Source organism: Dicentrarchus labrax, unplaced genomic scaffold (assembly GCF_905237075.1).
Source record: "Dicentrarchus labrax unplaced genomic scaffold, dlabrax2021, whole genome shotgun sequence".
NCBI lineage: Eukaryota > Metazoa > Chordata > Actinopteri > Moronidae > Dicentrarchus > Dicentrarchus labrax.
In genome coordinates this window covers 14,080,810-14,100,954 of record NW_026136708.1, presented here as the reverse complement: position 1 = coordinate 14,100,954, position 20,145 = coordinate 14,080,810, and the positions used below count along the sequence as shown (strand labels likewise).

The window sequence follows — 20,145 nt, the reverse complement described above, 5'->3', positions numbered from 1 at the left end:
TGCTAGTGCAGTTTCTAATTCTAACCACTAGGTGTCACTCAGACACAATGATACTGCACCGATAGGGAGGATCGATCTGTACCGAAACTATCGCTTAATAATAGGACTCAGCGGCAAAAAAAACCAGTGTAAAAGCAGGACTGAGCACATTATAACGAACCACGAGTTGAGCCAGAGAGAACCCTTTGTTCGTAATTGCGAGCATACAAAATTGGTTTTGAGAATTTTAAAGATACTGCGGCTTAAAAGAGAGCTAAGCTCCTCGGGCAGGTCATTCTGCAGTCTCATCAAACACAGCAGCAGAATTCAGGAAGTAGTTATGAATCAGTTATAATAAACTAGACAACCTTTAACCAAGAGTAACATAAAAACCTTAGATTGGTAAATTATTGACTTGAGTTTGAACTGAAGGAGCTGACGAACCAACCCATGCAGAGGGTTTAAAGTGAAACTAGAAATAGCAGCTACTGCAGATATTAAAGCCGATAAACAGGAGCAGGATTTCTACATGCAAACAAGGTTCAGATCTTCCAGGATCTAATCCAGAGGACTATGGAATCATATTATTTTAACTCATACAAGCAGATACACATTTTCATGCTTTATAGGTACCGGAAATGTTTTGACATTTGATGTAGATGCAACTTTCAGTCTGATAATGTGTACTGAAAGTCAGTTCTCATCCAAGGATTATACACAGTAACGGGGACAACAGTCTGACATGGGTTAAAATAATGAGACATCATCTTCCACATTCAAAAGAAAGCTTTAATTAGAAAGTTATATACACACTGTAAAATTAAATTAAACTTTATACAAATATTAAATTACTATCTTCACACCCACTGCCATGTACAGAGGAAAAAACCAAAGCTGAAAGCATTGAAACTAAGAATCAAGATGTGTACTTTTTTTAACCTGTTATTTTTCAGGGAAGCAACACCGTACAACAGTGCTTCTGAACGCAAAATTCATTTTCAGGTTTTTTTTCTTTTCAATCCCATAATATTTTAATGCCTTGTAGCAAAAGAGAAGCAAAGGAATAGTGAAATATAGGTGCTTATAGGTTCATCATCATCGTCATCATCATCATCATCATCATCATCATCACAGTAGCTGGAAAAGCTAGGGGAGGACAGAGAAGGATGGACATTCGTTTAGTCGTGTCCACAACAAAAGTAAACTCATTGATAAATACACAAAGACAGTTTTATGCATAGAATAGAAAAGAACAGAGTAAGGCCATTGGGAAAACAGAACACGTTGCAATACTGTAAAGCAACCAACGCAGAGGCTTAAGATTATACATCCCAAAAAAAAAAAAGAAAATGTACAAGTCTAAGGCAACATTCTGTTTGCATTAATAATGTAGCCGTTGACAATGACAGGCAGCCACAGATACCAAATAAAACTGAGAACAGAAATCCAATAGGGTTATTCTGTTTTTCTTTTCTTTTTTCAGAGCAGTTAAGCTTGAAAAGTAATTCTCAGGATCCTTCGGAGTCATGCTGTTTCCAGGGTGACCAGCTCAACCACCAAAAGCTTTTCAAGTGGCAATGAAAACGGAGGATGATTTCTCACAAAATAACATGATTCTCTTTTAAATTTGCACTTGGCTTTAGGAGGGGGAGTGTGTGTGTGTGTGTGTGTGTGTGTGTGTGTGTGGCGGGGGTTGGGTGCTTTATAACAAAACTTTATCATTTCACTGCAACCAGTTGCAGTTGGGTCAATAATGCACAAAAGTGGAGAGTCTTCGGTACAGTGTGAAGGTGGTCGAGAGCCAGTTCCTCTAAGGAGACTTGTGTTTTCCAGCCATTCAGCAGAAAATGATAAATATTCTAGCTTGAGAGGAGATGAATAATACACACATTGTGTAGTGGACTCGTTGACTGAAGTGACGCTGGTTTGTTCATGTGACTTATTCAGTGCTGGGAGGGATATTTTCCTATGGCGCAAGAGAGGGACATTGTGAAGCCGGTCTCTGATCTGAAGAGAGGCAAATCAGTGATAGTGGCTGTGTGGAGGCCTACCACATGAAGATATGTCATCTCCAGCCTAGCTGACACACAAAGACGCACACACACTCACACAGACACACATGCACTCAGATTCAGCAACTCAAAGCCACACACCAAACAATAAATACAGTGTGGGAAAAAATTAAAACCTTAAAATTCAGTTATGTGCCCAGTCACCATGTTGAAAGACAACCCCCCTCCTCAGCTTCCAGACACAAAATGTGACATCTCGCTCTCCTTATACAGGTAAGATGTATAGCACATTTCTGGAACCACAACACAGATCAAATCCCACTGATGTAACAGAAGGAGCACCTTTCAGATACTGGGTGCAGCTGGCAACAGAAAAAGGGAAAGGAGCAGGTCTTTTTATAGTTGTGATACGGTGCTTCGTAAAACGCTGCACCCTGCTTTTAGCTCGTGTGAAGTGGTTCTCAATCCCACTAATCCATATGCTAGACGCCACCCGGATACACAGATAGCGAGAGAGAGAGAGAGAGAGAGAGAGAGAGAGAGAGAGAGAGAGAGAGAGAGAGAGTAAGAGAGAGAGACAGAGGAGGCTTCATGCTTCATTCAGAGTGGGCCACCGTGCTGGGACAGCAATAACTAATAACAACATGCAGCATTCACAAAGCGGGCTGCAAAAAACCCAGCCGTCACTCACAACTTTTCAAGTACAGCGGGAAGACGATTCTGATTCCGAGCGCCACAGCGTCAGGAGCAAACATCACAAGTTGTTTATTTTTTTTTTTTTTATCAGAAGTAATCCCAAACAGAGTCGAGGTGTTGCTATAGCCTTCTCCGATGAAGCCTCTGTGAGCCATGTTAATATAGAGAACTACACCTGGGAGGAGGCAAGTGTATAGCAATACATAGCCTATAGTACACAGACCAGTAGGTATGTTTTACTCATATACATAGGATCTACAGGATTTATGTTGAGCTGGCACCACTTTGTGTCTGGCTTGTCTTTAGTTTGTTCCGGCAGCTGGCTCCAGTGGTGCTCCATCATTGCTTATGATGCAGTGAGTATTGGTTGTTGGCTTTGCTCTGCATGGATAGTAATGGCAGAAGAGGTTGCGTGGGGAATGGGCGTAGTTCTAGTCTTTTCTCTGCTGGCTGCTGAGGGGAGTCGGGGGAAGTAGGTTGACAGTCACAGTCAGTCCTGGTCAGCAGTGAGAGATAGGGAAAGAGGGGCTCTGCTGCTGATGCTGATAGCAGGCTGGCAGGCTTCATGCTTCCTTCAACAGGGGAATATCTGCAGGGGAAGAGAACAGATATATCAGAGTAGAGCAGGGGCTCTAGAGTCAGCTGTCTACCTGCCACAAAGTCATGCAATCCATTACGTCACCAAAAACATTTCAGTGCAACCAGATTTCCTGTTTGTTTAGGTCACAATATGTCCCTATTGTCTACTGCACACATTCTTACTGAGATCTTAACAAATAAAACAACAGGTTGTATTAAACAGGCTCCTAATTGGCTATTTGTAATACTAACCTGCACAAAATCTGTGAGATTTCTCACTGTTTTGAAAAGTTTAGGTGAATGTATTCAAATGTGTTATTTTATGATTAATTCTGAAAGTAATCCAATACAGAGAGTACAAGCTTTTAATTCAACCTGCTTTTACTAAATGTCTTGAACAGAGTCTATACAACAAATAACACTGAAAATGGGGTGACATTTCTATTACAAAGTATTGATTATGTTGGCAAATTAAATTACTCTTGACAGGTGTTTTTTGTCTTCCCTAGTCTACTTTGTCTGCCTTGCTGTTGGAAGTAGACCAAAATAGATCCACAGATTTTACTCACTGCATACTGTATATGTCAGCAAGATGAGTTTTTGTCCACCAAAGTTTATTTTTCAACCTTGGTTATAATTCTTTAGATTAAGACAGTTAATGGATTCCTAACAAAAATGGTGTGTGGTATGTGTTTATCGGGTTCTTCATTATAAAGCAAATGTGTGAAATAACATGGACTGTTTTCTCTTACCATCAGCAAACTCATCCGTAGAGGTGACAGAAAGCAGACTGTGCTGGTCGCTACTCTCAGAGTCTCTACGGAGCGGTAGGGGGCCTGCGCATGCACCCCCAGGGTGCTCTATAGCCCATGATGATGAAGAAGAGGAAGAGGGGGCCTGATGAACCAGCACCGTCTCTGCATGACGGCGGGAGGAGAAGGATGATGACGAGGACGTGGATGGGAGACAGAAGTCTAAGTCTCTGTGGTGGCGGGTTCTGCTGGGGCCTTGGCCTCCTGTGGCTCCCTGAGGAAGGCCCTCAGAGAGCACGATCGGGACTCGAGACTCTGGAGGAGCTGGCGGAGGTGGTGGTGACGGAGGAGGACCGGAAGCACCACAGGGTCCACTGCTTCCATATACAGCCTCTTCGTAGGAGGGCAGCGTCACCTGGACACCCTCCACCATGATGGAGCTGGGCTGGCCTGACACTCCCTGCTCCCTCCTAAAGGACGAAGAGACAGAGTGAGGCTGACAGAAATACAAGTGAGGACAAGGTGGATCACGACACCAGGCTCAGGTTGATGAAGGCATGATGCAGTCATGTGTGTTGCGTGCCACAGCAGAACCTCTGAGAAGAGGTGATTAGCGTTGACTGTACAATCCCTTTATAGCAGGCTGCACTAAGCCCTCAGGCCCACTACACAATCAACAAGAGTGCCAATGAGCATTAGATCAAATCATGCTGGCCTTTTTATCACAGAGCCACAGCAGAGGCGTTTAGACTGTGATAGGATTAACTCCTTTTTCGTAGTTTTACTTTCATTTTATCAAGTATTTAAGAGATGCAAACTTGTAAAACTAGTTGCTAGGTCTGGTGCATCTTACGTAGACAACTTGTTTCAACCAAAACTTGAATGAATCATAGGTGTGTCCAAGGGAAGGACTAATAGCAAATAAGTTTCTTCCAAAGCAAACACAACTACAGCTTTCAAGGGTTTCTGCCAACCACAGTTTGTATAAGAAGTGAAAGGCTCACCCTCTAGTAAAGCCAAGAAGAAAACTAAATGCATGACACTTTATTGACCTATTTTATTTATGTGATCTGGGGAAGAACTTTAAAATGGAGTCCATTAAAGCAAGCAACAGAGGATCAGAGCATCTCACAGAAAATACATTTAACAGCTCGAAATGTCTGCACAAAGTGCAACTCAAAGCTTTTTACACTTCAAATCTGTTGTGGTACCACATTGTAACTCTATGATAGACATGGCAACTAAGTCTTATCAAAACAGAACTGACAAAACAACCAAAGTAGTTTTCATAAACAGCAGCACTAATAACTGTTAGCATGAGATAGAGACCAATTATGTCAGCACAAGATCTAATGCCAAGGGATCATCAATTAATTAATTTCTGTTAATTTCTCTGTATGTGTTTCTTACCTGCTGTGATGGAAGGACTTGAGTTTGGGCTGTACAAGAACAAACAGCACCACTAAAAGCAGGATGAGTGCCACAGAACTAGCTGTGGATGCCACAATAGACAGAGCTGGTATACCCAGCGGAGAGCTTGGCTCCTTGTCTGAGGGACACAAGGAGACAGAGAGGAAGTGAAGATGTGGTTCAGAGATGGTTGTGATATAGGTTGTGATATAATACATATAAGTCAAATTTTGTTGAGGTGACTGACCTTGTGTGAGTCGGCAGCTTATCTGCATGGGACCGTCCCACTCGCCGTTCTGGCAGGTGAGGAACTTGTAGTCGCCCTTCAGAGCGTAGCCCTCGTCGCAGAAGTACTCGATGACGGTCTTCTGCGTGAGGCGGTGGCAGGGAGACGGGTGACAGCGGTAGCCCCCGTTCTCTGGTTCAGTGGGGGGCGAACACACTGGGAAGAGGCAATAGAAACTTTAACAATCTTGGCTGTTGTGTACCTGAAAATGTGTTTGGCATTATTTCTACCTGTGGTCAGGTTTGATTCCTGTGGTTTAAATGCTCATATTTTGGGTGAAATTTCCCAGTGTTCCCTGCTGGCTCTCAAGGACAATCCTCACAATTGACGTTATGATACTGTGTGATACTGAACTGATGTGATTTTTCAGCTTTGATGCAGCTGTGCGTGTTAAGTGCAAATAAGTTTATAATTATACGTTTATAAAGCTGACATTTCATGATCATTCTAGCTATAATAAGGTTGTTTTTTTTTACAGGCTGGAAAGAATCGACATTAAAAACTTTAAATTGTATTAAAAACAAACCATCAGGAAACACTAAATTGTGTTCTTGTGTGTTGCATGTATGATTTTTGAGTCTTGCTCACCGTTGCTTCTGATGCAGCGTGGAGGTTGATGGGACCAGGCTCCAGAGCTGGTACAAATGATGCTGGTGGGTCCATCTGCAGTGTAGCCAGGCCCACAGCCATAAGTCAGGAGGGTGCCCGGGGGAAAAGAGCCCCGGTTAGCTTCGGTCTGGTTCAGCAGTTCTCCGTGCTGCACGCCGGGTGGCCGTGCACAACCTAGAGACACAGAAACAAGTGAAGAGAATAATTAGTAGGCTGGTTTGAGGCTTAAATGATAGAAACCCTTGAGGTTTTGCTTTCTGAACAGGGAAAAAAGTAAGATATGGAGCTTCTTCCTCTGGCTCTAAACTGGATATATGATAATTTACTGCTTATGTAAGGAACTACCAGCTTCAGGCCAGCAGCCAGATCCTGAACCATATTATAATAATGTAAGGTCATAAGGTAATTATAAGGTATGCAAGTTAACTTAGTAGAGTTAGAAAGTGCCTGTAGACAGGATATGTAGCGTCTTAATTTTCAATTCATGAAGGGATTACCATGTATTACAAGCCTGCTGGGGAAACAAGGACAATTTGTCTCACATGTGTCCTGGTTCTTCGTAGAATAATGTACCAATATTGTGTCAAATAAACAGAGTATTTCCATTAGTATATCTCTAATGGTGCTTGTTATGGCTGGCTCCATCACAGCCTAATAGAGAACCTTGATAATAGTTTTTCGGTGACTCTAAAATTTTAGTATTACATTTATTTGGCGGTGCTGGAACATTGTGCTATTCTATCATTACGCTGACATAAACTGTCGGCTGGGCTCCTCTGCAGGCAGCTGCCACTGGGTCAAACAACTTTTCACAGGGAAACTCTGTCAAGTTGACAGGCTGAGTTGATAATTAAAGCTCAGGAGGTATTGTTACTTGAAACTAGGCTGCATTTTACACAGGCAAGGGAGAGGCACTGCATCAACATGATAAGTTAGGTAAAGACAGGCATACTGTGCCGTACAGAGAATACCTGAAGTGCCTACGGTGGATTAAAATGTCACGAAGAGCTTCATATAGATCTAATTTCTCTCGATTATCTCCTGCTCATTAAACCGTCTTCATGCCAGCATTGGGTCTATCTGTCTGGCGGTGACACAGGATCTTTAGCGAGGCTCATTTACTTGGCTCTAATGACAGACTTGAAGCTCTAAGCCAGCCAATAAAGACAGGATGAGGCAGAAGACCTAAAGTTAATTGTGCTTTGATCCACCTTCCCATGCTCCATCTATGATGTTGCAGTGCCACGCTCCTTGTGTCTGGGTACGCGTTTCATCGCAGTATGAGATTAAATTCTCTGAATCTGTGCTGCACTCCCACAGCCACACACACAGCCACACACACAGCCACACACACACACACACACACACACACACACACACACACACACACACACACACACACACACACACACACACACACACACACACACACACACACACACACACACACACACTCGGAGCAGCAATCTGGCGAGAGCAGAACATCTAAATCTAGCAAGTCTGACATAACATTGCGACACCTGTGTAAACTGAGACATGAAAGCATGAGGCTGACTTTACTTTCAGTATTATTGATCTTCAAGAATGGCCAAAGTACTGTGGAAACCATAGATACAGACATACCAATTGTATTACTACTGATCTGGCTCATCTGTGAAGTGGTTATGCAAGAATTTGAGCTTGGCTATAATGGAAATGTTTCCAATACTAAACTCTTATCTGTTTATTAAATGGAATTATACAATGCACAGTGATTTTTCTCAGTAACAAGACATAAGTAAATTTAAAAACACCCCCACAATAGAGAACATTAATAACACCATCAACACTAATGGCCATATGGCTCATTATTTAATCCTTGGTCTGAGTGTAAAACATATTAGCCATGGTCTATTGCAGGGCCTTATCACTTGCTTGACATAAACAAACACACCAACACTGCGAACAGCCACTTTGTCTTGCCTCTGAGTGTGTTTAGAGATTGAAAGAGAGACTATTTCCACAGCAGTGCCTCTAACATCCTCTAATCTCCGGGGAGAAACGTCGCTCTAAGCTGGCAGCACAAGATTAAATGCAAACACTCAAATGTGCCAGTGCCTACTCACCAATACACACAGACATACACACATGGAAACAAAGTCAACACTCACAAACAAAGACACTCCCAGGACTAAGTCGTGTGATACCAAAGGGTGTGTTATAGAATTCAGCTGGGGACAAACTTAACATTGGTTACAGCGGGTAGATTATGAATCTGTATTGTACCTTTTAGATATTGAAGGTTGGTTCAAGCCGACACAATCTCTTTCTCTATCACAAGATGCTTTGTCATAGGGCTACAACTACTTTTAATAATGAATCCGCTGATTACCTTCTTGATTCATTGTTTGTTCTATAAAAAAATCAGAAAGTAGTGAAAAAGGCCCAGAGGCCAATTTGAAATCATCAAATTTTGTTTAACCAAAAGTCCTTAACTATCACACAAGACAAAGAAAAGCAGAAATTCAAGTTTTTGCTTTTAAAATGACTTAAAATAAACAATTATTTAAAATAGCTGCCAGATTCATTTTCTGTTTATCGACTGATCAATTAATCAATGTATCATTTCAGCTCTAATAAGCTGCTGCATGATCTTTGACAAGGAGACTGAATCAAGTACTTACATCCTTTGTCATTAAATCAAATATGCCATGTTAAATCATCCGTTTAAAAATAAAAATAAAGCAACTATTTTAATGAAAATCATAGTGCAACAACCCTGTACAGGACAGAATTCAATTTTGTATGATTCAGTGGCTTAGCTGTAGAGCTGCATTTGAAGTCCAAAGTACTGTATCGATCACCTAGGATTCAGCCACAACAATGTCAGCTTAATGTCTCAAACAAAAAGCTGAAGGTTTGTTTAATATGATACAACATATGCAGGGTATGTGTGTTAAAGCAGCAGTGATCTTTCTCACTCAAACATATCCATACTCTTTCTCTCACATGCAGAAACACTATCTGCACAGCACAGCCACATTTCAGGATGCCATTCGACACCCTGACCTGAGCAGTTGTTCACTGAGCTGCTTCAGGGCAACTAAAGGCTCTCCGAGGAGGAGATGGTGCTAATGGAGGTGGTAAAGGTGATGAATTGATGACCCCGGGCTGGGAGGCAGCAGGGGACAAAAAGGCCGTAGGGGGCACTTTAGGACAATAGCCTGTAGCCAACAGCCACTATTATGATCCTTTGTGGAGCGTTGCAAGGCAGTCAATACCACTGCAGAAGACGGATGAGACGGTATTCATCATCTTTTGATTTTGAATTACTTTCTTATCTGCAGGATTGTCTGAGAAATAAAGGAATGTGCATACTTAAGTACTAATTTTCATATAAAAGGGTATTTTAAATACCAAATACTATGACATGTATTTAAAACTGTGGACATTGCCAACACCTAAAAACTTAACCTAACAACAGCTTCTTCCACACAGAAGCAGTCAGTGATCAGAGTACACACTTTATGTTAACTGCTTCATAAAAGTAATGAGGAGGGAAACACTAAATAGACCAAAAAGGGAGCTTCAGTCAGAGGAACATGCAACATAATCTTTAACACGATCCTCATCAGTTGCAAGATTTAAATACAGAATGAGACAAGCTACTTTTTCTTGTAGCTTTAAGCAAATCCCCTGTTGTTTATATTGTTAAATCTACAAGGAACGTCCCTGCATTAGCATGGGGTTAGTGGATAGCGCAAATAAATGGTTACAGTGTCAGGCTTAACCCATTCAAGGGTTAATTCTTACGGGGGGATCGGGTCACAGAGATCAGTGAAGTCAGGTCAGTCTAAACGAACCATGAAGCCAGTAAAATGTCCATTTTAAAACTCACGGTCTTTTAAGAAGCGCAACAAACCAGGTTCTCACTGTGTCAGGACAACCTTGTGCTGCCTGTACAAATCAGCCAGTCTTCCGAATATCATTTGCAACTACTGCACTTACTCACATCGGCTGTGTGGTTAGATGGCATTTAAAAGATCTGCTACAAGCCTTTACCTGCCATGAAACACACGCAGTCAGGTACATTATTGCAATATGTGGATGAACACAATGTACCAACATAACAATGCTGCTGATAGGACTGTATTAACTGAGACACTAACAACAACACTGGAGTGATACTGATATCATTTTTAAATGTTGATGTTAGCTGATGGACAGGACACAAATATATATATGTATATATATATACATATACATATATCAGTGCATCTCTACTTTGTTGTTCCTTATGTGATATTTCATTGTATTAGAGCTGAAACAATCATTGAGTGTTTTTCGATTTACAGAAAAACAAAATAGATTTTTCAATCAAAAATACCAAATGTTTTCTGATTCCAGCTTCTCAAATGTGAGAATTTGCTGTTTTTCTTTGTCACATATGTTAGTAAACTGAATATCTTTGGGTTTTTGACTGTTGGTTGGACAAAACAAATAACCTGAATACGTCTCCTTGGGCTCTGGGAATTAAATGGCCGATTTCTTTACTATGTTATAGGCAAAATGATTTGGCCCAAAAACATGCATAGTTGCAGCTCTACACTGTATATTACATATTAGCAGCAACTAACAGCACGGACGCCAAGTGTAGAGTAGATATGCATAAATGCACAGACTTTCTTTGCACACTACATCCCCTGAGAATAGAACAACTCGTACCCATGTCAGCTTAAAAAAAGAAAATGAAGACCAAATATGGAAAGGTAAAGAAATGTCAAAAAAAGTGGTTGTTAAACTTGGAGCAGTGAAGAATTTTGACTTAAAGTCACTCTCCCACGGGATTATACTTGTCAAAAGAAGTCAGAGCCTACCTTAAAAATATATAAATATATACAACATCAAAAACTTGCCACTACTTTCGCAAATTACCGGGAAAGAGAAAAGGTGATGTTAGAAAATGGTGAGGAGAGAAACTGAGAAAGAAAACTACTGACGGGAAATGGTACTCATCATCAGATAAACAGGCAGAGAAACAAGGGGGAGGAGAAACCAACAGAGAATGGAAGAGAGCGCAGAAAAATGTCAGCATCATGGAGCACTGTGGCCCTGAGCAATTACAAGCCAAAAAGAGACATGTCGTGGCAGGTCGACCAATAGTTCTGTGTGCGAGGGAGAGGCACTGTACAGCAACAATGGGAAGAGGAGGCAGCTACAGTACATGCCACACTGTGGGTTGGGCTCGCACAAATGGAGAGACTCTGTTAAAGGAAAGAATGCATGCTGGTTCAGTATCCAGAGATGGTAGAGTGGTTAAGATATATAACCTTGCCATCTCTCCCTTTTCCATTGCCCTCTCAGCCTAGATTGAAAATTGGCTTTGAAAACAAACACAGGGGGAAAAAAATGATTAAAGCACTAAGCAATACCAGAGTGGATTTCAGAACGCCATGTTTTGTACGTATGAGGAAGGGAATGAGTCACAGTCAAACACAAGCTGTTCTCCCACTGGTCTGATGTTAAGAGTTTGCTCAAGAGAACGGGTTTTTTAGAAATGTCGAAAACAATATTGACTAACAGTCACAAATGCCTTGTGAAAACTAGTGGCAAGAGTGGGTAAGAAGAACCTACTTTAAAAAAGGTGTAAAAAAAATGAAATGTCCAGTAGATCTGTGTTAAAAGATGTGACAAAGATCATCTCATGCTTTCAATATCCATTGAAGAACCGGGGTTTAAGCTTTGTCATTTGCCATATTGAGTTAAATATAAAAAGGTTAAATGAGTATAAATCTTCTGGGCACACAACTGTAAGCTGATCAAAGAGCTTAATTGCTAAAAGGTTGAAGAAACACTTCATGTAGTGGGAGGACTGGGCCAGGACAGAGCACCCATGAGGCAGACCACTAATCCCAATATCCAGTGCCTTAAGGCCGTGCCTGAGGAGACTCAGGCCATGGGGGGCGTTAAAATCCCCTGCCTTGCTCTGAAGTGCCAGCCTGGCTGTGAATATCTCCCTTTCTCCATCTGTTACCGATGGCACTCGCCTGCTAAGAGCTGGAACGGGGGGGGGAGTGGATTGAGACAAACACGGATGGGGGGGGCAAGGGTTTTAGCCCTCTTTGCCAAGGCAAATTAAAATTCTAATTATCTTCTATTACAAGCTGGGAGCGCTCTAAAGCAGACCAGATACTGATGACTTCTGCAACCAGCTGTTTGGTCGCTCTTTAGAACAATAGGCCATAAAAGAAGCAGGGGAATCTGTGTATGTGAATGTATGTTGAGGGGGGGTTGTGTGTTGGATTAAGCTAAAGACCATGGGGATGATGATGCTCTCTTTGGCCTGGTAAAAATGTTTTTGTTCCTTTGTTGGCTTCTCTCCAATCCTCTGTTTTTGCTGTTTTTGATGATGATGCTGTCATTTTTGGGCTAAGGGTGTTTTTGTTTTTTGCCACGTTCCCCTGTCTCTCTCTCTAATCCATGGGATTTTTGACCAAGCTGTTGTTATTAGAGTGCAGTACAGTGCAGAAGAGCCCATGATGGGCTAGTGTTGAAAAGAATAAGAGGGCGCAAAACTAATTTCTAATTTTATTGGTGGATAGTAGTTGCTATTTAGATACATTTTTTGCCTTTCATGGACAGCTGACAGTGTAGTTGAGGACAGGAAACATGGGGAAGAGGGGAATGACATGCAACGAAGGTCCCAGGACGCTCTTAATCTCTAGGCCACTGGACACCTCTGAGAACATCTTGTTAAATTACAAACCGTGAAAAACATCTAGAGAAGTACAGTAGAGCTACAATGATTAATCAGTCAACAGAAAATGTTGCAACAGCTTTGAAATTGACATTTTCCAAGCAAAAGCAGCAAAAATTCACTCTTTTCTTTTTTCTTACTCCTTTATAATATTAAACAGAATATATCTGTAAAGTAAGTAACTGTTATAAATGGGGTGGCAACTCCTCTCAGTATAACACGAAACAATTCAACAGCACCACCAACTGCAACACAATCAACACCTCTCTAATCAACAAAAACCTTCATGAAGGTAGGAATTACTGCAGGACTAGACTGCATTAGACTGCATTCGTAGGTGTACCTAATAAATAAAAGAGTATATGTGTAACACAGGCATACATTCCTTTTTTTACTGCTAATTATTATTTGTATTATTGATTAATTATTTAATCAAATCTTAAAAGAAAAATGTAAAAATGCCCCCTCACAATTTCCCAAACCCCAAGGTGATAACAAAAGTCCCAAACCCAAAGATATTCAGTTTACTTTAAAATGGTATTTAGAGGAATGCAGAAAATCTGCACATTTGAAAAGATAGGACCAGATGATTAATTGATAATTTTTCTAATTAATTCATCAACTTATCAAGTCAGCTCTAATAATTTAAGAAAACTTGAGTAAATTTAGTAATAAATGTGGTAAAAAAAAACCCAAACATCTTGAATACAGGAGTCCTAAAAATGTCAAATCTCAAAAAGTGACCAGATGGGTGTATTGACTAATATAGGTTTGGTAAACTTCACATATCACAAGTTAATCTGGCTGTGATTCCAGTGAGATTAAAAGTCAAACATCATTTGGTAACAGAAACTGCAAAACAGAAATTATTAGACGAGTCATAGTGCAATTTGAAAATGTGATATGGTCTGTGTATATATGTTAAGCATAAGCTTCCTGCGCTCAGTTTCGTTCTTTACCACATACACAAACATCATAGATGAGCTTTCAGTGAGAGACAATTCACACAGTATGAAGTGACACAACTATGTATGCTGACTTGGGTGGGTGACACGGGATCGTAACATAGGACGCTTAATGTCTGGTTGAGTGATACTAACAGTGTCATGTTCTACTGTGAGCAAGTGAGAAGTCGTCATGCTGTAACACATTCACTCCCACGTGCACACATACACACAGTCCGACTTATTTCTGCTTTCATATTCTGTTCACTCATAACAGCTGGGCCCTGACTCAAAGAGAACTAAAGCAGATTTTGTTGAACAAGGGGAAAGGTTATGGGAAAGAAAATGGGGGAAAAAACAGCTTATAAAGGAGGACTTGTATTACTGTAGGGCAGAAAGAATGCATAACAAAGCTGAAAACCTTAACGCATGAAACCCATTTTTCCTAAAAAGCGCTGTTGTTCCATCTCCATGGCCTCTGGGGGAAGGTGGAGGGACCTAACTGAGGAAGAAAGGGGGAGGAGGCAGAGGAGGATGAAGAACAGGGAGGCAGTGTGAAGGAGGTGCTGCCACATTTATACAAAAGCCTGAGTACACACAGATACAGTTTACTCACTATGCTAGTGTAGGTTGCAAGTGTCCCAAGGCGCCTTTGTAAACAGCAGGCTTGTGTTGCTCACTCACTCCGATCTATGTTGTGAAAGTGTGTGTGAATGGTTAAGGTAGGAATATGAGTGTCAGGCAGAGCGGTGGGCACTCGTTTCATCACCACACACTCCTAAAAAAGGCCAAGCAGTGTCCATATTATACAGTGCTGCCAAAGCCTACAGTGTCATTACAGTAAAGAGGAAATTTGCCAGAGAACATGAGTCATGGGCTTCCAAAGGAGCATTTCCAGATAACTTAGCCGTCCACTCATCACATCTCTTCCTGCAGCTGAAATACACAGAGACAAACACAAACGCTGCATACACCCAGGGTGAAGGAAGTCTCTTAACAGACAAACACATCCTCCATCTCCCCACCCTTCCCTCCCTTCCCCTGCTGTTGCAATGCATTTAGCAAGCCACGTGTGCTGCTATTACACCCCATTGTCCCCGCTCACTGAGGGATGGGGCACAGTGACAGATTTAAGCAGCGTGCCTCCGAAAAGGACAACAGACAACTTTGCATTTGAAGGGTTAAATATGCATGAGAGGCCAAAGCGGGTGAGGGCAAGGGGGAGCACCATTGTGTGACCCCCTTTCCAACCCCAACATACAAGCATACACACACACAGACAAGAACACTCTGCCCTCGAGTAACAGATGGGAGGATGTTAGGGAAGGCGAACAGTGAGGAGCTCCCCCTTCTCTCTTCTATCACCCTCACTGCTGAGGACAGCTGGGAGGCAGACATTCCTTCTTCTCAGCTTTCAGAGGAAAACAAAAGAGTGTGTGGGACCCCTCCTACACCCACGTGCATGTGTTCAGACACACACATATTCCCCCCAAAAAAAAAAAAACTGTCAATGCAACTGTGGGCTGATCATATTTCAGCAGCCTGGGCCTGCCTGCCAGTGCTGAGCCTGGGACATTTGTTGAAGGTGAAAGTCAGGGAGATAATCCCAGCACTGCTTACCAGCGCTGGCACGCTGATATGTTGGTAGTACTAGTGAGGTAAGGGCAGTTTAAGTCTGTTGAGAGCTGTAATAGTATGGATATTTAAAACCTGCAATAATCAGAACAACCCACAGTCTGCAGCTGGTTGTTCTTTTCTTACTGTCACATTTGAGTTGTTGGGTGAAAAGATTCATTGCAATAGAGAGCAACTTTAACTCTGAGCAGTCATATTGCAGAGAGCAGGAAGACTTACAACAAATTAACTTCTGTCATTTAGGATTCATGATTATGGTGATGTATCCCTGTAAGAAACAACAATGCTTAGTAACAAAAAAGAAACATTAGAGACTAAACCAGTGTCCAACGCTTTGCATTACGTCTCCAAAGATTCAACAATGCAGTCACTGTTACAGCACTAGCACATCATCAGCCTCATGAAGACCTACTGAACTCTGAGCATCTGCTCTTGCAAGTCACCATAGGGTGATCAAATGGCACCAAGTGTATAACCTCTTAACACATGCTCTGCTGAGAGAAGTCATGTGCCGTTTGTTGTCAGTATGTGTCCGCTATTTTACTTAACAGTGTGTTCTAACAAGCTACGAGTGTTTAGTAGACAGTATGGGCTATAGATTATTACTATATTCATTGGTATCATCACGTCAGTTGTGCTGAAAAGAGTAGAAAAGCTGGGATTAGTAGCATACCTGTATTTGGCAGGGATAACAAAACAATCCCAGGACAAAATATTAAGCTCCTGGGAAACTATCCATTAGCCTCAAGCCAAGCAAGCCATGGCAAGTTGGACAAAGCTTCAAGTCTATTCAAATGTAACTTCTTAACTATGAGACCGTAATCAGTGCTGGATACCACTGAGCTCAAACTGATAAACAAAAACAGAACACATGAAACCTAACATTGAGTTGAGGAAGTACAAAAATAAATTGAGCCAAAAATACTAGATGATGGAAATTAAGTTGTCAGGAAGTCCAGTGAGAGAGTTACCAACAAACTACTGTTTATCACCATGAGGAAGATACAAAGCACTATTTATATTGCTGGCTAGAACTCCAACACAGCAAACAGTTTGTATACGCAAACACAGATATGAAACTCATCGAACGCCTGGATGGGCTTGCTGCCAGCATAAAGATCAGCTACACTCCTCTCTAACTTGTAGCTGCGTGAGCGACTGAGAGTGTGAAAGGAAGCACAGCACAATAAACAATACACAATGTAGTTATTTATTTACACGTACTGAAATACATACCGTCACTTAGAAGTCGCCAAGCCTTTTCCTCATTGAATACATCACAAGAAAGTCACAACTTGCATGTTATTTTCAACTTTGCCAAGTAAATTATAAATAATCAAATCTGTGACTCAAGTCCAACTGACATCTACAGTTAATGACGAGGACTCCAGCCCACACATACAAACACAAGCTGTTAAAGATAACATGTTTTAAAAAGCTGTTACTTAAAGTGCTAAAAAGATTAGCCTATCAACAGAAAATGAACTGAATCCAGTTTTGATAATTGTTTCAGTAATTTATCAATTAAAAACACCAAATATTTGCCGAATGAAGCTTCACAAATGCTAAGCGCTGCTCACATTTCTCATTGTAAATGGATTAATTAACTTTTTTGATCGAGCCGGTAGTTTGAAGATGTCTTTGGACTCTGACAGATTGTGATGGACCTTAATCATTATTTTTAAATTGAATAGAAATTCAAAGATTCATTTATAAATGTACAGACTTATACAAATAGATATGCAAAAAAGATATATATAGATAAGAGATACAGAGACATGCACGCTTCTCATAAATCCTGACACAATTATCCAAATGGATTCTAGTGTAGCCTATACAAAGGCCATTTGGCTGTTGTTTGTTACAGAGGGCTGTTTACAGATGATGTAATAAGGACAGAGGGCATTAGAGTGGAGCTAAGCCAACTGGCCACTAAAAATCTCAACACTCTATAATGGACTGGTTACAGTTTGAGGGATGGGACTAGACAGAACAAAACAAAAAACAGGAAATAATGAGAAGAAGACAGGAAATATTAAATGTTAATTAGGACATCCTGCTAGCAAAAATTAGGCCAGTGCACGTACCATGCACTCACAGCAAAATCTGATTTCTACTGTTTTCAAAAGGGTTGTGTAGAAAATAGGAAGGACGTGCTTCAAGTGTGGACTCACAAGTCAGCAACTATGCACAAAACTGAAGTGTCTTTAAGAACCGCATTTAATCCTTAACAGCTCCACGGGTGCTCTTCTGAATCAAACTTAATGCTCCAACTTCACTCTAGAGGGAGAACAGCTAAGAATCATGAATTGTGGATTGTCACTACCTCTCTCCTCCTTATTTACAATCTCAATTAAACATCTACTGAAGCAGAACTAGCCTACAAATAAGACAACAGTGATAGAGCCATTTTCTGCTGAAATGCAGTCAGTTAAGGAGGAACAGCTGTACAGCACCTCCACCCATGACAACAAGCAACACAAATGCAGCAGGATAGCGCATGCGTTGCCCAGCCCTTCCCCTCTGCTCAATATCAGCAAGTCTGTCAAATAAAGTGGTTTACTTTACTTTCCTGACTGTGTTTGAGTAGCCTCTATGCACTTTGGAAAATTTAGCAAGTAAACTAGTTGAGAGCTTCTGACAAAGCTAAACTTGGCCTAAAGCTAAAAGCTGAATCAACAGATTAAAGGCTTGTGCGTGTTGCAGTTAAGTGCTGCCCCATTTCCAGTGTCTCGGTACAGCTGTGGCATGTTGAGGCATGACCGTGTGCATTTCCACTCAGTACTCCCAGCACGTGATAACCATGCTGACTGCCGATATCTTGGTCCGAACATGACAGTTGCCGCTCTCGACTGAGCTGCTGTTGTTCTAAACTGATGGTCATGCAGGCTGCTAAAGAGAAACCACTGTTTAAAAGAAATTCTTGTTATATCCAGCTGTCAGTAATTTAGTAGCTGCTGTCTAACCTAAGAAATTCTGTGGCTTGGAGTTGTAATTGCTGTTTTAAGATAGTGCTAATGCCAGCCAAACATTTACTGCTTCTGCTTCAATCTTCACATTAAAAGCATAGGAACCACTGGGAAGCTTTATTGTGAAGCAGCTACAGGAAGTGCAGCATTATTTGTCACCAAGGTTAATGACAAGCAAGATATGCATGTTTTTTTGCACTTTTTGTCAGCTGTTTACAGTTCAAAATGTCCCCAATTATATTTTGGGAAAATTGTAAAAGCCACAGCCAACGGGTTAGATGAATAAACCTCAAGCCTTCAACTTGTCATCTTCTTTTACCCTTCCATACAGCTGCGTAAAAAAATCATTCATTCTGTGCCTGTGTCATAAGCTCAGGCTCAAGCTCTGACACAGTTGCTCACAGTCTGGCACGGTGTGAATACCTCAACCATTGGCAAATTCAGAATGTGTGTAGGATGCTCTGTGCCTTATGTGTAAGCTGATGAACTTGTTTGAACAGGATGCTGCTGTTGACTAACGGTGTAATAAAAAATCAGCCCACTCTGTGTCAGTGGGCCTGAAAAACACACATCAAAGAGAAGGTGAGAAAAGAGGTAAAAAAAAAAAAAAAAAACAAGCAAACCAAGACGGACAAAGAAAATGGGAGACAGAAAAGAGATTAAAAAGTTGTTTTTTTTTTAAAAAAAGGGAGATTGACATGAATATCTAAAAAAATCAATACAAAAAGTACGATGATAGTCAAAAAGCTAAATAAAAAGAATGAACAAGACTCAAAGAAAGAACAAAAGCAGAAGCAACAGAAGACAGGAGAGACTGGGGGATATATTTAGCAGCTCATTAGTCAGAGATGTCCTCTACTCAGCAGGCTGGTCCCTCAGATGAGGCCCTTTGGAAATCATTATGACTGCCTGCTGCTTCAGACAACCACACACATTTCACTGGAAAACAATTTACAAACAGCCTTTCCTCTCCCCAGTCTTAATGTTGCTTCAAAATAATCCTCAAGTTCTGGAGAGAGGCCCAAAAACAAATCTTTGAACAACGCAAAGTAACATGGTGTTTTTAATAGTAACTGCGTGGGTTTTAACATTACATCCACTGCATTAGCATGAAAAATAACCAGTAGGAGCTTGGCTATAAATGCAGCTCCACATATCTTAACTTATTTTGTACGTTATCAGATTTGACTGTTGGTGTACCTAGTGCTGCTAGTGCCACCACTCCCTGCTTCAACATTCATTAACCTTTAGTATACAGCACCTGTCACCAGTGGAGAAATAACAAGATGGTGGTCAGCACACCGCACACACGAAACTGCAACCAAATAATAACTCTCAGGAGAAAATGTATGTCAAATTTAAAAGTAATAGTAACATCAAATGGCAAAATGAAAATCACATCCTGTGATGAGCTTAGTGTTAGCAGGTGAACTGGCAGTGCTATGCAACTAACCATAATCCTGGCCATCTGGGATCTTCACCAAGTAACGGAACTGTCTGGTCAATGGTTTAAAGTGAATGAAATGGTCTTGAGTCGC

The 20,145-nt window shown here is 41.1% G+C and overlaps 1 protein-coding gene across 1 annotated transcript in view; it reads right to left on the bottom strand.

The window, feature by feature from the left end:
* Window positions 1-747: 747 nt before the first annotated feature.
* The window catches only part of susd6 (sushi domain containing 6), a 32,285-nt gene continuing 12,887 nt past the window's right edge, over window positions 748-20,145 (bottom strand). Inside the window, exons 3-7 of the mRNA XM_051407930.1 lie at window positions 6,303-6,497; window positions 5,676-5,870; window positions 5,429-5,567; window positions 4,019-4,488; window positions 748-3,276 (exon numbers count right to left, since the gene is read on the bottom strand). Of these exons, the coding sequence (XP_051263890.1) occupies window positions 3,251-3,276; window positions 4,019-4,488; window positions 5,429-5,567; window positions 5,676-5,870; window positions 6,303-6,497 (1,025 nt within the window). The 3' untranslated portion in view covers window positions 748-3,250. The remainder of the gene's footprint in view (window positions 3,277-4,018; window positions 4,489-5,428; window positions 5,568-5,675; window positions 5,871-6,302; window positions 6,498-20,145) is intronic.